This window comes from Bacillus rossius, chromosome 8, assembly GCF_032445375.1.
Source record: "Bacillus rossius redtenbacheri isolate Brsri chromosome 8, Brsri_v3, whole genome shotgun sequence".
NCBI lineage: Eukaryota > Metazoa > Arthropoda > Insecta > Phasmatodea > Bacillidae > Bacillus > Bacillus rossius.
The window spans coordinates 51,415,769-51,433,882 of NC_086336.1; the positions used below are offsets into that span (position 1 = coordinate 51,415,769).

The window sequence follows — 18,114 nt, forward strand, 5'->3', positions numbered from 1 at the left end:
AAAATAAAGTTAAATCACCAAACTTAAATTTGTACAAACCTTCAAATATTACTGAGTGACACAACTTAATCAGGATCCCTTAAAATTAATAGTGGCATAAGACATGAGCCATGTCTAGCATCAGACCAGGAAAAAAATCCCTACCAAAACTACTACATTATGTGACTCTGGGCACTACATGGAAGACAATCATGAAAAGCACAAAACGTGACAAGGAACAGGCAGACTAACTATTAAACCATACTAAATTCGGAGGGTGGCTAGCCAGAACACACAATGTGGAAAAAAGCAATTACTAAAAATGTTAACCTTACACGACAGGGTATGGTCACCACTTTACACCACAAACCAAATACTACCGTGTTTTCTCGCATAATCGTCGCACATTTTATTCTAAAATCAAGTTTGAAATGTAGGGGTGCGACGAATATGCAGAAACATTTTTTTTTTTAGATAAAAGTTATTCATTAAAACAAAACCAATTCATGGAAAGTACGTTTATTTAAAGCGTGAAGTACAAAAGAGCACGCCAAACAATTTAAATTAATAAGTCATGCAACAAAAAACCTTTCAACTTCAAATAGAAAAACAAAATCTGTGATCCAAATGTAAGCCGAAAGAATGCGTATCTATCGCCGTAAGTACACACACCACGAAAGAGAGCGGGCCATCAGAAGTAGTTAACTCGGCACTCGACAGAGAGCACGCGTGTTAAGCACTCGGCGAGATATCAATATTCAGCTACGTGTGCGCGCTCTATACGGAAAGCAACATAACCAAGCATAAATGATTGCCACGAGCGCTGGCTACATTTTTGTAAGCGGTACACAGCGGCGACGCAGATGAACAGATGAACGTTATAACGTTTAAAAACGTCTTTAAAATAAAATTTACATATCAGACAACTACGTATTTCCGTTAATTAAATAAGTAAGAGGTAATGTCCGAATAAATATTAGATTTATATTGTTACGATTTACCTGCGGGTTTGTAAAGGATAGCCCAATTAAAGATTTTTATCACACACACAGTTTTATTTATTACCACTACTTGTCACTTACAATTAATCTTCTAAGATGGCAAATAATTAACTACACTTAAAGAAATGTCTATTCCCCAGTCACTCGTTACACACACCTTGCTGGGCCGCACCTCTGGCGCAACTCTCACCGCAGCGCCCCTCGTGGGTCTCCGCCGCGGGACTACGCCGCCGCACTCCGCCGCCGCCGACGCACTTGCCCTTCGCCGAGGTCCACTCGACTCCTCGCGCGCAACTTCACTCGGGACTTCGCCGCGCCGGCGACTCTATCGCCCGGGAACTCCGCCGCGGGAAAACTCCCGACTTCACTGAACTCTCTCACTCCCTGCCCTGAAACCTTCGTCCAAGGACTTCGCCACTCTGCTGCACCCGCGGCACTATCGCCCGGAAAATCCGCCGCGGGAATACTCCCCCACTCAGACTCCCTGCCCTGGAACCTTCGTCCAAGGACTTCGCCACTCTGCCGCACCCGCGGCACTATCGCCCGGAAACTCCACCACGGGAGAACTCCCCACTGAACTCCTCTCGAAGGTCGGCCCAACCTCCTTATATAGCCCTTGGGTTCCCGTCCAGAACAATCGGGCATGTCTCCGAGATATCGCGCGACCTTCGCCGTCGAAATGCCCAGAAACGCGTCGTGAGTCCTCGAAGGACGCGGCGGCTGCTCAAAGAACGCCGATAAACGCAACAAGCATCGGATTCCCACAAAACGCGCCGATAAACATGTCTGAGTCCTTTTATTCCGCAGTGCGGCCTCTTTTAAGTAACTCGATCTGAGGCAGGTGCGCGCTGCGACGGTCAGGATGTCGCGCGATAATATGACACGAGATACCAGGGAGAGGATGCAGGTGGAAGGGGGCGCAGACAGGCCGTACGAGCGCGGCGATGCCAAGCACTGCAGCCAAGCGCGATCGTAACAATATTTTAAAATACATCGTTTTATACGGAAAAAAATATCCACACAAAGCGCTCGGAATCTAATAGCAGGAGCAAAAATATTATGCAATGTTTATGCGAGAGGTTTTTTTAATCCAAATTCTGACGCCCAAATATATGGGTGCGAAGATTATGCAAGTGCAACGATTATGCGATAAAAGAGGGTAGGTTTTACCATGACTCACCTCAGGATACACACGCCGCAGCAAATTAATTCCACTAAAAGACACACTACAATGAGAGAGCCATGCGACTCAAGGTTATTTTGAGCTCTAAAGACATATGTACCTAACCTGCATGCACGAAACACAAAAAAAAAAAAAAAAAAAAAAAAAAAAAAGGGAGGGAAGGTCTAAACGACAAGGAAAGGGGAGGCAGCCAGCAGGATGGAGGGGGGGGGGGAATAGGGGAAATACACAGAGGACACCAATGCACTGAAAAACAGTCCATAAAACTTCTGTTCTATGCTGACCCATTGAACTATTACCGATAAATTTTACGCTAACCAAACATTGGTTTCTTGAGGTAAAAGGTAAAGGAAACACCATTTACTATTGGTCTAGACACAAAAACTTTCTATCAAAGAAATATTGAACTAAAATAAGAAAACTCATACCCTTAAGCCTTTTCGGGAAAAAATGCCCTAATTTTTTTTTGTTCCTTTATATTTTTTTTGCAAACGCTGTCACATTATGTTTTAGTTAAAGATAAATATAGACTCTACAGGAGACATACCATCTCTGTTGGAGAGGAGTGCGACCAGTCCACTAAGGCATGTGTCCGTCACTTCCTTGATGTTTGATGCACACCTGCAGAGAAAACCCACATTCATAAAAATAAAAAATAGTTTATGACACTACATAGCAACAAGGACTGTTGTGAGCAAAACGTTTTGAAGCCGAGTTGAGTTTAAGACTTAAATGGTCTAGTTTCACACCAATTTGTAAACATAGCAGGTCAGCATTGAACTGTTTTCTTGGAAAGGGATGGATATCAGGGAAAAAAAAAGTCCATAGTAAATACAAAAAACACATAAAACGCAGAATTAGAATGAAGTAAAAAAAAAAAAGCTAAGTAAATGATAGAAATAACAATCAGCTTTATGCTGGTTAACAAAAACCACAGTCATTCCACATAAGTAGAGACAAGATTTTATGGTTTTATTTTAAGGCCTATTTTGTTTTTAAAACAGGAGATTTCTGTGATATAGTTTTTTTTTAATGTTTATGAACTCTATTTATTCATAAAGATAGTACCATTTTCAACAAATACAACATTTACTTGTTCAATAATACTTACTCCACCAAAATGGTGTCATTATGACTGATACATGATGCATATTTAAAACAATAATTTGTAATACGCACGTCAAACTACTGGGAACAATACCGATAAATCAGCAACAGTTGCTATACATACTATATTTAGTACATGCAATTTAGTATTAACTCCATGCTAAATAATTTACATTCATAGAATTTTAATATATTAAAAGATTAAATTTTTGTTATCAGAGTCGACTTTTGAATAAATATGCTGATTATTTACATTTATTATTTTTTTTTTCATTTTGCTGCTTTATAATGTATTAATTAATTTGTATTTTGGTGTTATTTTGCCTTTATCTATTCAGTATAGTATATAATATTGTCCCCACAAACAAGGGTCTCAACAACTTCATACGACCCAACCTCCAGCAAGAAAATTCAAAACCGACCTTCCGATCGCCTGTATGGCGGCGGCGACGAACTCCTTGTCCTGGCTGGATATGTACGTCTGGAACTCCCTGAGGATCACGGAGATGCTCGTCTCCGTCGCCAGGTTCGTCAGGATCTCCAGCTTGAGCAGCTTGATGTGCGTGGGGTCGCTGGTGCGCACGAAGAAGCTCTTCAGGAACGGCTCGAACATGCCCTGCGACAGACGACCCGTGACGGGAGCTTGTGCGGAGGGAGGGACGGGTTCTCTCGCCCGCACATCGGCGCTCCCAGGGGAACGATCAACGCACCTTTCTCAGCGTGGATATGGAAGCGATGCAGTTCAGCACCACCGACTGCACCTCCCGGTGGGACCTGAGCAGTCGTATGAGGGCCTTCGCCACCACGATGACCTCTGATCTCGGGGCGAGGTGGTGGTACAGCTGGGAGACTGCCATCACTACCTGCCAAACAAAGCTCTTTATGCATCACGTAAAAATATTGCTGGGAAAATATCATTATATATATTTATATTTATATCTACCTTATAGTAATGGTTTTATAAATGCATAGATAAAATAGCTTTGCAATAGCATCATTAATTAGATTTGAGGCTCTCTATTCACATCTTCCTCTTACTGTTTTTAACATAAAACCTTTTAAATAAATAACATCAATTTTGCACTCATAATCTCATAAAAAAAAAGAAAAGAAAAAAAAGAAAAAGAAAAACTGTAAACATAGTGACGGTTTACAGAGCCGTACAGTATTTGCTATTTTCAAAGGATTAAAGAAAAAAAATTGTATCAAGCAGGACAGAGTTTAAAAGAAAAGAAGGGGTTCGAAGGAGAGTTATACCAATCCAAAGAAGCATGAGGTAACATTCAGAAACACATGCAGTGAAGGGGTGTACATACTAACTACTAAGTGGATTCCCTGTATTTAAAAAGGTTTCATTATGCAGCATCTTGTACATGTAGTCCTCTCACGAAACATGTAGGGAACTTTTACATGATCATACCTGAAGGAAATTCATTCATTTTACTCTACATAATTAATACTTGAATTTTTAACTTAACATAAATTTATGTATTTGTGACCCTACTGTTAACATACAAGTACATACACTCAGTTGATTTGTATTTCCTAGTGATGTCAGATAAAAACCTTAAATTCATTAGATGAATGAAAACAGCAAACTTTATATAGGTGATCCTACAATTAGTACGCATGTTTGTTTGAGAGCTCGCTGCCTTACACAACAACTATCACAACACAGCTACTATAATTTTAAAGACTCACTGAAGCATTGCGACTCTGCAGTAGAGGCTTTGTGTTCCTTAGAAGCAGCCTGTGGTCCGGGTCCAGACTCAAGACCTTCCTGCTTTTGTCACCTTTAGCCACCTTACCATCTTCGTCGTCATCTTCGTCGTCGTAGAATGGCTTGTCTTCAGAATTGTCATCACCTACATCCTGGAAAAGCAACCCCATCATGCTTGTAGCTATTGATGCATCTAGTTCTTCCATATTAGTGTGCACACCATTCACACACGTGAAATAAAAACCATCCAACAAAGTTTATACTTTAATAACTTGACGCAAGTCAAGTACACAACTACAGAGAGTTGTCAATTCCCTTGTCGTTCCCCTCTCTCCCTTCGGCTGCGGCGCCGGCCGCCCCTCACTATTAGCGCCCGGGTGCAGGCAGCTGCACGTTCACCATCTCAATAAGTGCCCGGCTCAGTGCTGCTGCGTGGCTTTGGACTGCTAACACATACCTGCTGTGCGAGGAAAGGGAGGTAGCACCTCTTTCCCTTCCTACACCGCCTACTCAACGTGTGCCACCAATCAGCGCAACTGTCGTTACTGCTCCTCCCGACCAGATGTGCGATAAAAGAGAGAGCAGCAGCTGTGACCGCCAGTCGCCGCCTGACCGCAGACTCACCTTATCGCCTTGGAACTCGATGCCTCGGCTCATTTCATCCTCTAACCCTTGAAACTGCCTGCCCTCCAAGACCTGCGACCTTCAGCTACGAGAGCCTGTCTGACTGTCTCCTATTCTAAGGTTCATTTACAGACGTCGCCCTTTTATCCTAAAGGTAAAGGTTCTCGACCGTCTATTTTTGGACATATGTGATTGTCACTGAAAAATAACTGCTGCCAACAGTCAATTTACAGGCATGTCCAACCTGTCTATCTACAGACCCCTCTTTGTGCATTGTGTGGCCAGCGTGGCCTTAAGACTAAAGCTTGCCGCAGTCAGTACCACCTCCCGTCCAGTGACGTGTCAATTCATTTGGCAATATAGGGGTGGTTGCCAGTGTGTCAAGGAATCCAGATTCGGTTCTGTGTGTTGGGCACAATAAACGGCATCGCTCTGGAATTTACCCTTGACAAGTCATTCACCGACCGGTGTCTCGTGCATGCTCTGGCGGGAACCCCTGCCATGTTAATACATCTCGAAGAGACTTGGTCGTGCCACTCACATCTCTCGCGCCACGGCGACACTTCTCGCAACTCAAGAATCTGCTGCCTTGTGATGAAGTGACCACTGAGACCCCAAAGAGCATCTCAACCCTTCACCACCTCCTTCCCGAGAAAAGAAACAAGTGCTGGGGAAAGCACATCTCAAATTCATATAACAAAATAATTAAATAACTACCACTTACACATGCTTTTAGAATCAGGGAAAAAAAAAGTAGTAAAATAATTCCAGGTCATTAATGTCCAGTTTAAAAAACGTTTTCTTATTAAATATTACATATTCAATGGAAACTAGAAATGTGCTAATTTGCCATTTATTTAGTTAACTATTTTCAACTAGATTACAATCAAATTAAATTATGGGAATATATTCATCAGTTACATGTTATATTGAATCATTTAGAACAAGTTCTGACACAACACTGTTGATTTTTAAAATTTTGCTCTTAATAATGAATGCTCATTTCTTTGGGGGTGAGATCAGAGATTGTGTTAGTAGGCACCAAACTGCGACAAGTTTATTATCTGAAACTACCACTAAAAGTGGGACTCATATGATATGAAGTGTTGGTTATTTTATTTTACTATCATTACTGTTATTCTAGTACTTTTCCTGAAAATTTATCATAACTTCATAACTAACTCTCTCACATATGTTTCGTCTCAAATTTTCTTGACAGATATTTACTACATCATCTAAATAACAGAGGTACTACGCCACGTATGAGTTCATAGAAGAGACAAGATTTTATGGTTTTATTTTTAGTACAATTTAGTTTTTAAAACAGAATAAGTATTTAGGTGTTATTTTTATTTTTTAAAATTGTTTTGTAATATTTATTCCACCAAAATAGTGTAATGTTTATATGCAGCATTTAAAAAATAAAAATTAATCTGTGATCACATTTAGTTTAAAAGTCAGTCAACATGAGAAGCATGATAAAAGAAATTAAATCATTTTTTCTGGTTTATTCACTTTGGTACAAATTTTGAACAGAAATAATGACTTTCCTTAAATTTAAAACATTAAAAGATTATTTTTTTGTAAAACGGAATTAAGTTTTTGTTAAATGCTGATTAATTCCATAATATAACATGCTTTTCGGTGCTATGTGGTGAATTAACTTACATTTTGATGTTATATGGTGTAGTGACATGTATTTTGTTATTATTATTTCGGTTTTATCGCAATTCACCATATAATCTTATCTCTAGTTTATAGTTATGATCACTTGCATGACCTTTCACAGCTTGAAAATGTTTAGTTAATATCTGGCGAGAAAAAAAATTGTTGATATAAAATACTAGAGAGATATTGGGAGATATTTACAGGAGAATTCCTTCATTAATATCAATGACAAGTGCATGAAATAACCAACACTTGGAGGGAGTCCATCCCACTGCTGCAGTGGCACAAGTCACACGGATAACAACCGGGACACGTACAAACGACCGGCAGCTCACCTCGGAGTTGGGGTTGCGGAACTGCGAGCGGGCATATCGGGTCAGCATGTTGATGATGATGACCTGGCCCCACTCGTCCACATCGACCAGCAGGTTGCACAGCTTGCGGTAGTTCTTGTGCACCAAGTCTATCCTCTCGGGACACACCTGCCGACATTACAGCGCGAACGCGTTTATCACTCTCCACCTTCTTTACAATGTCATAAGTAGAGACCTGCAAAATTCACGGATTCAATGACCTCCAGGATAGACTACTGCACTGTACACACTCGGGCAAATGCCACCTGTTCATTGGGTGCTGACTTGTGAGTCGTCTCGACCGAGTGTCTGTGATTCGACACTTCTATGAGTGAGGGTCTCTAATTGACCCTCATTACTCCAGATTAACAGTGAATCAATTGCAGAAGCAGCGCTAAGGTATAATTATTTGAATTGTAGCATATCACGAAATGAATCCGCGAATTTTGCAGGTCTCTAGTCATAACCATCCCTTCCTACCAGCCCTGAAACCAACCAATAACACAACTGATTGATCATTAACGTAATCCTTACAAAAATCTAACCATCAAACAAACAGCGTTCTCTGAATGACAACTTTAAATAAACCATTGAGATTCATATTTGTGAATTAAGTTAGCACCAACCGACAGTACCATTAAACTGGAAAACTTTAAATGAACTTATAATGTGGCTGAACTAATAATACAAATGATAGCAGTAATACAATAAAATAAAAAAAAACTCACATTGTTAACCAATTAATTTGTTTTGCACACTGCGATATTGAACTAAATATATTTGTATTATAATAATGGTATTACAATAAAAGAACTTACCTAGTTTCCAAAATATCATCATTTAATTAAATAAATAATATAATAACCTACTGTGATTTTGGTTATAAGATATGAACCATACTAACCTCTTCAAAAGCCATAACTGCAGAACCAACAACCAAAGTAGTCTTGTCTGACAATAACTTCTCAATTACATGGACTAACTCTTCTTTCTGCTCCTGATCCAAACTGTCACATAAAATATGCAATGAAAGTTAATTTATCTGCTACAAACACACCAAAACATTGTAAACTGCAATTCGAAGAAAGAAATAACCCTTATACATAGTCAAGTCATGCTATTTGTTCAGTCCCAGTGAGTAAAATTCTGTAAGCTTTTTTTACAAAAAAAAAATTAAACCTTGTTAAGTCATGGAAAAATACACTAATAATCTGAATCAATCTGAAAGTCATGTACAAATAGTATAAAAAAAATTCTGATGGCCATGAGCTGCAATAAATATTAAGAAAAAAAGACATTTTTTTGAGTTAAGTTTTATTTATTAATTTATCTATGGTTGTATTAACCATTTACCTTAACAGAGCTGTGTAGTTCAATGTACCAAAAAGGTAGGTATTCAAAGTTACTAAACTAGCCCTCTGCAGTTTTTTATACCAGTTATTACTATGTATTGGAAATAAAAATAGCAATAAATATGTACTAGTATCAGAAAAATCACTTTCTAGAAGTTAGCACGAAAGGTGATGTGTAGGTATAAAACTTAATTTGGTCATACAACATTTACAGCCCGATTACTGCAAAACAAATTATTGCAATGCGAGGCAGTTTGTGAAAAAGTGTATCCTCAATGCTTGGCATGCTGTTTCGTACTAGGTGTCTGCGAGTATTAAAAAATACCCAATATCCGTGACTAATGCGATATTTAATTCAATAATTTAAATGAAACAATTTTTTTTTAAAATTAATAATTACTGTTACGTGCATGCTAGAGAGCAAGGCAGCAACGCGTGCCAGGTACCTGAGTGGGACTTCCAGTGAGTCTGACCAGTGGCCCCACACGGGCGCTGACGTCACGCATGCCTGACATGTCTGCCTCTGACTACTGTCACTGATACTTTAAGCGGCCCGGGAATCCTGCGTGTTTTCTGAGGCCGCCGCACTGATTGACATGAATAAATGTTGCCTTTCTGGAATTTTCGGGCGTCGGGTCGGCCCGGGATGGACGCAACACGTCACAGCCGCTCTCGTCCCTTCGAGAAAGATGCCATGGGGATATGAACGAGACGCCGGCCCCCGTAGGAGTTCCGAGAGATCAGAGAGTTCCACGAGTGAAGGGAAGTGCGACAACGGCGAAGAGGGTGAGAGACCCCCTCGAGAGCGGCGCGACGAGGAGCGACGGGACCGTGAGAGTGCGACTGAGTGGCGCAAGGCCGTGTGTGCGAGGACAGGCACGAGGCGAGGGGCGAATTACTGTCGAGCCTAGCTCCAGTGAGGAGTGCAAACTGTGGAAATTGACAGACACTGAGTGACTTGAGAATAAACTTTTTTAAGTGCAAGTGATTGGTGATCAGCATTTTAAAGTACAATTATTTATTAGTAATTAATTAAACTGTAATAAAACTCAATTGGGCTAACCCTTACGAACCCAGTTCCAACACATTATACTCGTAACATTATCAATATATAAACTAAATAGGACTCATTCACAAAAAAATTAAAATAAGTTCCAACAACAAAACAATTTCAAAATCAAAACTTTCCCTGGTTTTAAAACATGCATAGCCAGTTTTTCACTGTAAATTTCATAGACGGCATTTATATCAAATTCATATATTAGTCAAATGTTTATGCTGAAAATATAACACTTTGTCACCCTTTTAATGCATTCTTTGGAAAACATAATGTTTTAAACCAAATAAAAAATTAATTGAATAAATACCCAAATTGAAAAAATATAACTTCAAGTTAACATCATAAATTAATTGCTTTTCCATGTAAATGTCTAATAGAATGTAACCTTACATAACATGGAATAATTTTTTTAATTTTTTTGGGTAATTTTGCATAATTGCAACTTCTGGGAAATAATGTGAATAATAAATAAAATGGAATGTTTTATTGTAAAAGTGTAGTCATTTCTTTGGTAGGCTACTGCAGTTTAGTAAATGTATATAGGAATAGGCAAATTATTTTCTAATAATTAGTTATATTTGCAGACATTTTGTTTCAAAGGTCAAAAGAACAAAGGTCAAAGAACAAAACACATTATAACATACCGAGGGCATATTTACAGAAAAAAAAGTTGTCATAAACTATTAATTTGGTTCTTGTTAAATAATTTAAGGTAGGAATTGCATTAACTAAATGTAAATGATCTAGTTAATGTAAAACCATCATCACTGATATATCGATATCTTTATACACGTTTCAAGTAGTCCATTCATGTGCAGTCTAAGCATATAAGTTTTGACATCGGCTGATTCTGGCTTGTTTTCTGTGTGTCTGTGTACTCATCTTTCTTTTGTCTGTTATCGAGCTTTATCTAACGACATACAGTGTAACTAGAAATGGCTTACGTCCAACTTTTTGAACAGTCTTACCCCATTGCAAGAAACGTTCAAAGAACGTACATTCAATTTTCATGAATAATCTGCTGTTCAATTTATTGTACATTCTATTGAAATGAAAAAAAAAAATCTGGATTAGCAGAAGCCTAGCTCATACCTGTACAGTTTGGGAATGGCGTGGGCCGCAGTCTTGCGGACATACGGCGACATGTCGGAGGCGGAGTCCTTGATTGCCAGCATCACGATGGGCACGATCATCGGCACGCGGATGCTGGAGAGGACCCTTAGGGCGCTCGCACGTATCAGCTGGTTGGGATCCTGCATCACATCAGGACAGCGCAACACTCAGCACTCGTGTGGACCACTTTTTTTAGCTGAACTTTGTTATTCAAATAAAAGATTTCAGTGAAATTGATTTTGTTTTCAAAAAAACCTTTCCAGTTTTAAAAATGGTGCTATATTCAACAACAGCTGATAATGTTTATTAATTATACCATTACATTCAAAAAACTAGTGTCATATAATCACTGCACAAACTGTATTTTATTTGTTAATTTAAACCATTTTTATTATAGCTGTCAAAAGTAGATTTATTCACAGCCAAAAAATTCGTTGTTTTAGTATGAACCAGCATGTAATAAATAAAAATATCTTCAAATTGAGAATTAATAATATTATACAATCCACTTTACCCGCGCTTTAAAACTGTACCACCATCTTTAGCTCTTCCTTATTAAATCTATTGCGATGCAAAACATTACATCATAAAAATATTTTCTTGCAAGGTGCTGATATTTTTATATGCACATTACCACATTAGTGATAATAAAGCAGCAGTGCCTACTTAAAAAAAAATATATTAATTAAAAATATCTAGTGTGCATAAAGCACGGAACTATCACATAAGTTTCATTAAGTGCCTATACCCCTAAATTTTAAGTTACATAGTTCAAAACATTAAGGTACTAAAAAAAAAACCTGATCCAGTTTTTACAATTAAAATTTCAACATATAAGAGGAACAGTTTTTATTGGGGGCACAGATGTTCAATTTTGGGCAGAGAAATTGTGAACGTAACAGTAAGTTATATTCAACTTCGCACAAGGAAATGTAGCCGCTACGCACCTTGAGAGCTCTCTGGAAGGTGGATATCGACAGCAAGGCAAGGTCTTGTTGCTCTTCTGCGTATCTCACCAAATACACATACACCAGCTTCTTGACTTCGATGTTCTTGGACACAACGTTCTTGACGACGGCAGGAAACAGGTCAGACGCATCTCTTCCTTTCGCAACCATCTGATTCCAAACAAAGAAATGTACATATGCAGTAAAATTATATGTACAGTATTTACCCGAAAATTATGCAACTCTGAATATAATGTGAAATTTTTTTTGGTTAAGAGTTTTATGAAATAAAAGGCTTTATGGACTGGAAATTAAAATTCAAGTACATACTTAAAACTCTTTTAAATTATTAAATTTATTCCATTTTTACTTGACCCTTTCTGGTGCCACTTTCATTAGTAAAGTGATTTACACCAAGCAGCAGTTAGAAAAAAAATTTTTAATGACTTTATTTCAAAAGCAGCTGCTGTTCATAAAGCAAAGAATGTGGTGATGTACAGTGGTCATCTGTCGCACCTGTGCAGAAGTTCCGGAAGCCTAGGACTGAAGTGGCATGCATAAGTGATGCAGTTTACAGGCAGTGCGTGTAGTTATTCAACTAGGTGGATATGCAGGAGGTGGTAATTAACAGCTGTCTAAAGTGGCACAATTGACACATTGAAGAGGCAGAGACTGTAGTTTTTCAACTAAGCTGCTCCCAATGTCAATATATAAGTTTGCGATTATAAAGCCACCCCCACTTTTTGTTTTCTCTTTTTTGGAACAAATCAAAGCATTATATTCAGATAAATACGGTATATATGTAAATAAATTCAATGGAACTTATTAACGCCTCACTTTTATGATGGTAAGTTAGTCAGAGGATGGCTTCCAGACTATGGTTAATCTGATCTTGAAATTTTAAATGGAACATACGTCCATACCTTAACTGTGATTCGAATACAAAATCTCTTGTTCCCAAAGTTAGTGCTTCCTTGGGAGGAAGAGAAGAACCAAAATATGCTATCCTGGTTTTAATAGTTTTCAGGCTATAACTATATTCTATTTCTTAACTTTCAAAATTGTATGGAATGTTTGATGTAAATAATGACTAACTCCTACAAATAGTTAAGTACTGTGAAGTCATTGGCTTATAATATTTAATTCATTTTTGGGAATAACTACAACTGAATTAGCTTGGCTTTTTCGTTGTAGCCGCGTCCAAGGTGAATATGACACCGACTTTTGGTCGACATTGCAGTCACCATCATCAGGGTAGAGTTACGTGCTGAGTAGGTAACCCAGAAGCCAAGTTACTTCATACAATGGCCGCAAAAGCCCGCGATCTTTATTAATAACAACTGTAATAATACTGTAAATTGACAGTATGTAATTGTTTTTTTGAAATACCGTATTTACTCGCATAATGTCCGCAGTATTTTGGCTACATTTTTGACCCAAAAATGGGGTGCGGACATTATGAGGTGAAGTCCGAAAAAAAAATTTTTTCCTCAAAATTTTACGTTTTGTGTAGAGTAAAAAAATTGTTCTCTCATAATTAGTTTACTAGCAGAGCGCTGGTGACTGGCGACCCTCCGCAGCGGACGTGAGGAATGTGACAGGTGTCGAGATAATTGGGTGCCGGTGATTAGTGGAAGACGCCACTCATTTTTTTTTCCTTTTCTCACTCGCGTGTGCGCTCTTACGTTCAGAAGCCGCAGCCAGCCTACACAAAATAAACGCTTTGTGTGAAAAGATATTTTTTTAATCTTTCATTGAGATGGCCACTAACGGCACGGGGCAGATGTCTAATGTCTGCATTAGCCGGTGCCGGCGAGCCTCCCTCCCTGTCCCTTGCCCACTGTGTGTATAAAAAACCCATGCGCATGTACCCCCACCACTTCTCCGCTACCTCCCCTACTTTGTGACGTAATGTGAGTTGACGTGTACTGGCTTGTGCTATATATAGCCCATCCCCTTGCAACTCGCGTGACATCGCAGGCAGCTGCGCAGTTGCTTTGTCTGGTGCGGACTTTATGCAGATTTTAAAAAATTCCATTTCAAGTATTTAAAAATAAATGTGCGGACATTATGCGATGGCGGACATTATGTGATTAAATACGGTATATTTAATGTGTGCTTTCTGCATTAACAAAGCCTAATTTTCAATAATAAATTATAGAAAAATCGTTACGTCACAACAACGGTTGAAACCAATGTTTTCTTTTCGTTCCTATCTCTCTCCCCTTCAACCCTGCTACAGAGGTCAGGTCAATGTAGTAACATAAAAATATGTTGTTACGACTTTTAAAAAAAAAATAATGAATGGAAGGAAGTGATAGTTAAGCAAGAGGTAATGAATTAATAACTAAAAGGTAGTATCACAGAATGTCTACACAAATCTGTAATAAAATTTCCCTGACTTCTCTGTGATCAAAATTTAAAATTTTCTTGAATAATTTTTTAAAAATAATTTACATATTTTGCAATCAAAAAAGGGAGAATAAGAAGAAAACCCAACCCCCACAATTTCCATAACTGTTGAAATCTACTAAAACTACTCAAATTTTATTTATATAATCAGCTGTATCAACAAAACAATTTTTAAATGAAACTTTACTATTTTAAGAAAATGCATGCTAGTTTTTTTTTTTTGCATTTAAACCACACTATTATGGTTCCATTTATATTTCTATTTTTTTTTATTTGACTGTATTTATAAACAATTTTTCTTGGATTTCTGTGAAGTAAAAACAAAATTTTGTTGTATTAAAAATTTAATTAAAAAAATATTCAATATTTATGAAAAATAAAAATTGATATTCAATACAAAAGGATTCGCACAAGGATATATGGATAGTAAATTATGCATTGTATGTCATTCATGTTCTATTTATACTTCTGTGTATAACTCTGCTATTTGACAGTCTATATTCTCTCAACTCTTGCACACATCATGCACCTGCAAAGGCAATGATGAAAGAAAGAAAAAAAACAAAAAAAAAACACAACTAATATTAAATAAACAATAATGATGTGTACTTACTCCAATAATCCTCTTCATGGCTTCTAGTTTCAGACTATCTTTATTACTGTCCAACATCTGCTTCAGGTCATCATGTCTGTGACAAAACAGACACAAAGGTTTGCAAAGAGCCTAGTCTCCACTTCCACGGAGTTTAAGTCTCTCTACACATTACCTGGAGAAATTTGTATGTAATTATTTCTTCCCCATTAATTCCTCATTAAATATACAAAGTAAATCTTAAGAATAAAATAAGCACAAGAAGAAATTCCAGAAATACGTTGTAATTTCTCTGACATTTCCCGAAAATACCGACCGTTTTAAATTCCCTGACTTTTCCCGGTTTTCTAGTCCTGTAGCGACCATGCATACCTAATCACTCCTTTAGACCTACATTATTTTTAGTGCACAGAACTAAAGACTGATGTGCAACAGTTGCGATGAGAGTAACGTTTTAACATTAACAGCGGATTGAGCTTGTACTTTTTATAGTCGGAATGGAAGAACCCCCCTGAAGCCGGATCTGCCGAGTAATCCTGGTTCTCGGTGGTGGCAGCAGTGGCTGCGGAGGTGCGGTCACTGCTGTAGGAGCCACTGTTAGCCATGCTGCACTGCAGTCAAAAACAAATACATACATACTTTACAAACAACCACAATACATTTGTTAATCAAACAGTAAACAACACTTAACAAAATAACATCACTGTCACCAGGTAAAAGGCATCAAACTGAACATTCATACTATATCACTTATCGAAACCAATTTATTTGAAGAGAGTTATGGAGGCCAGAAGTAGCCTACTAATTTAAAAAGCCAGATATCACAGTAGGGCCTACGTAAAAAAAAAAAAACTCAGAATTTTGCCCTACTACGATTACTTCCAGGTTTACGGCACTATAGACAAGACAATTTCTGATTAATCCTGCACTCTGCTTACTCAGTAGTAAATCTGTCATTTGCCCACATTTTTACTTAATTTTATATATATATATATATATATATATATATATATATATAAGTATATATATATAAGTTACTAACTTTATTTTAAATAAATTCACAAATGTTTTTAAATATTTAGATTAGTATGGTTATTCATTATGAATCAGCTAAAAGTCTGAATGCTGATTTAAATATGCTATCTTGTAATACATTAAATAAGAGTAGGCATTACATAAGTACATGCAAGTAGACAAACAAGGGTGAAGCACAGAAGGGAGGGGAGATGGGAATGTATCCTGAAATTAAAAAAAATTATCATGCCCACCATTAAAAAAAAGGAAAAATTTAAAAGCAGACAGCAGGATAAGAGGTTCTATTCCGCCCGCCCTCAAGATATAAAATTACGGGTACACTCCTGTAGACAAACACATATATACAAAGATGACACAAATACCAGTACATACAGTTAATGGGACAGCAACTAGACAGTGATGGGTACCCGATGTGATAAATCTGCACAACTGCACAAATGCACAACCCTGACTGATCCTGTTGCTGCAGTTGGGCATAAGCCCGGTGGCAATAAGCCCAGACCTCCCTACTTCATTTTAACTCTCCTCCTGAATTGCTCCCACACTCCTCGCCAATACACACTCCTCATCCAAACAATAACATTCCCCAATAATTGTTCTAGCAAGCAGCAAATTCTTCGCCCTCTCTGTTCTCTTTTTTTACTCTGAATACGTTTCTGAAGTTCTCCCTCCTTCTTCTAAGGTTCCCTCACTCTCGATCCCATTCCACAGCTTTCCCCAGCCATCCCACTCACTCAGCATCTCTGACAGGCTTATTACATACTCCCAATTTAATTTTTCTTTTTATTCTCCTCCACTTGCCCTTCACCCACCTAGCTGCTCTCTTCCACACACCCTCCAGTTCCTTTTCGAGTACTGCTGTCTAGGATCCCATACTACTGCAGCATACTCCAGCGCTAGGCGCAGCGTGGTGGTTCAAGCCTTCCTTACAGCACCCTGCTTCCTCCCCTTAGATTTCTTCCCATTATACCTGAAGCCTTCCTGCTCTTCACCACTTTCTCCCTCCACCCCAGATTAACTTAGAGAAATTACCAGATATATTTGTAACATTTTGACTGTCAATTTCTTCCCCCTCGAATGACAAAAACTATGTAATTCACAATACTCAAGGCTGCAATAAACTGAGACCCACACCTCAACTCACCACTCATTTTGAAATAGGACTCAAACATATTGGTATAATAGGTGATTCAGAATGTGGATTTTTTTTTCCTCAAGTGCTAGCAGAGTGAGCTCCATAGGCACAGCCATTTAATCATTATTGCATGTTGATTAATGAGGCCTTAACATGTATCATTTACATCAGGATCATTAGAGACCATACGGGGTGATGATATAAGAAAAGAGCATTGACCGATATCACGGCAACGTCTACCACGTTTTCACTAGTATGATAAATTGCGGATTTGAGCCGGCCGGGAATCGAACCAGGATCATTTGTAGTGAGGAACAAATGTCCGACCAATCAACCACCATAAACTAAATAACCTATCTGAAAAAAAAAAAAGGACAAAAAGCTGCACAACTTTGCATATTATTTATGCATAAACATATGCTTCACAAAAATAAGGAACAAGTAAACATAGTAAAGGTTTGATTTAAACTTAAAATGTCTATCCACAATATACCTCTCAGGTAAAGACAACGAATAAATTTAATTGAAGATAATAATTATATTCGTATTTTATAATTTCCTTCTACCTAGTTATATCTTCCCACCTGTCAAAATTATCAACCACAGATTACAACAATAATACGGACCCCCTTGTACGGACCCCTTCCAGCATATAATTCATAGAAATCTTATTCGTCTTTTCTTTGGAAAGAATTAATTGGTGTGCTTTCCAAAACGTTGCGTACTTAAAGGAGCTTTAAGTGGTTACAATTATTTCATGACTCACACTCAAAAAATGAAATGGCGCTCCCTATGTAATTAAGATAAATATTTTTTTTTATAGCAGTGTACAT

The 18,114-nt window shown here is 38.0% G+C and overlaps 1 protein-coding gene across 3 annotated transcripts in view; it reads right to left on the reverse strand.

Moving 5' to 3' along the window:
• The window catches only part of LOC134534920 (AP-3 complex subunit beta-2), a 36,005-nt gene extending 18,067 nt beyond the window's left edge, over nucleotides 1-17,938 (reverse strand). Inside the window, exons 1-11 of one of the 3 annotated variants that reach the window (XM_063373624.1) lie at nucleotides 17,866-17,938; nucleotides 15,595-15,722; nucleotides 15,133-15,208; nucleotides 12,108-12,278; nucleotides 11,140-11,300; nucleotides 8,540-8,642; nucleotides 7,618-7,764; nucleotides 4,972-5,142; nucleotides 3,981-4,133; nucleotides 3,693-3,886; nucleotides 2,711-2,784 (exon numbers count right to left, since the gene is read on the reverse strand). In XM_063373624.1, coding sequence (XP_063229694.1) covers nucleotides 2,711-2,784; nucleotides 3,693-3,886; nucleotides 3,981-4,133; nucleotides 4,972-5,142; nucleotides 7,618-7,764; nucleotides 8,540-8,642; nucleotides 11,140-11,300; nucleotides 12,108-12,278; nucleotides 15,133-15,208; nucleotides 15,595-15,716 — 1,372 coding nt within the window. In that variant the 5' untranslated portion in view covers nucleotides 15,717-15,722; nucleotides 17,866-17,938. Of the gene's footprint in view, nucleotides 1-2,710; nucleotides 2,785-3,692; nucleotides 3,887-3,980; nucleotides 4,134-4,971; nucleotides 5,143-7,617; nucleotides 7,765-8,539; nucleotides 8,643-11,139; nucleotides 11,301-12,107; nucleotides 12,279-15,132; nucleotides 15,209-15,594; nucleotides 15,723-17,774 lie in introns of all 3 variants that reach the window. The other 2 variants (XM_063373621.1, XM_063373623.1) reach the window with 2 other exon arrangements.
• Nucleotides 17,939-18,114: the final 176 nt, after the last annotated feature.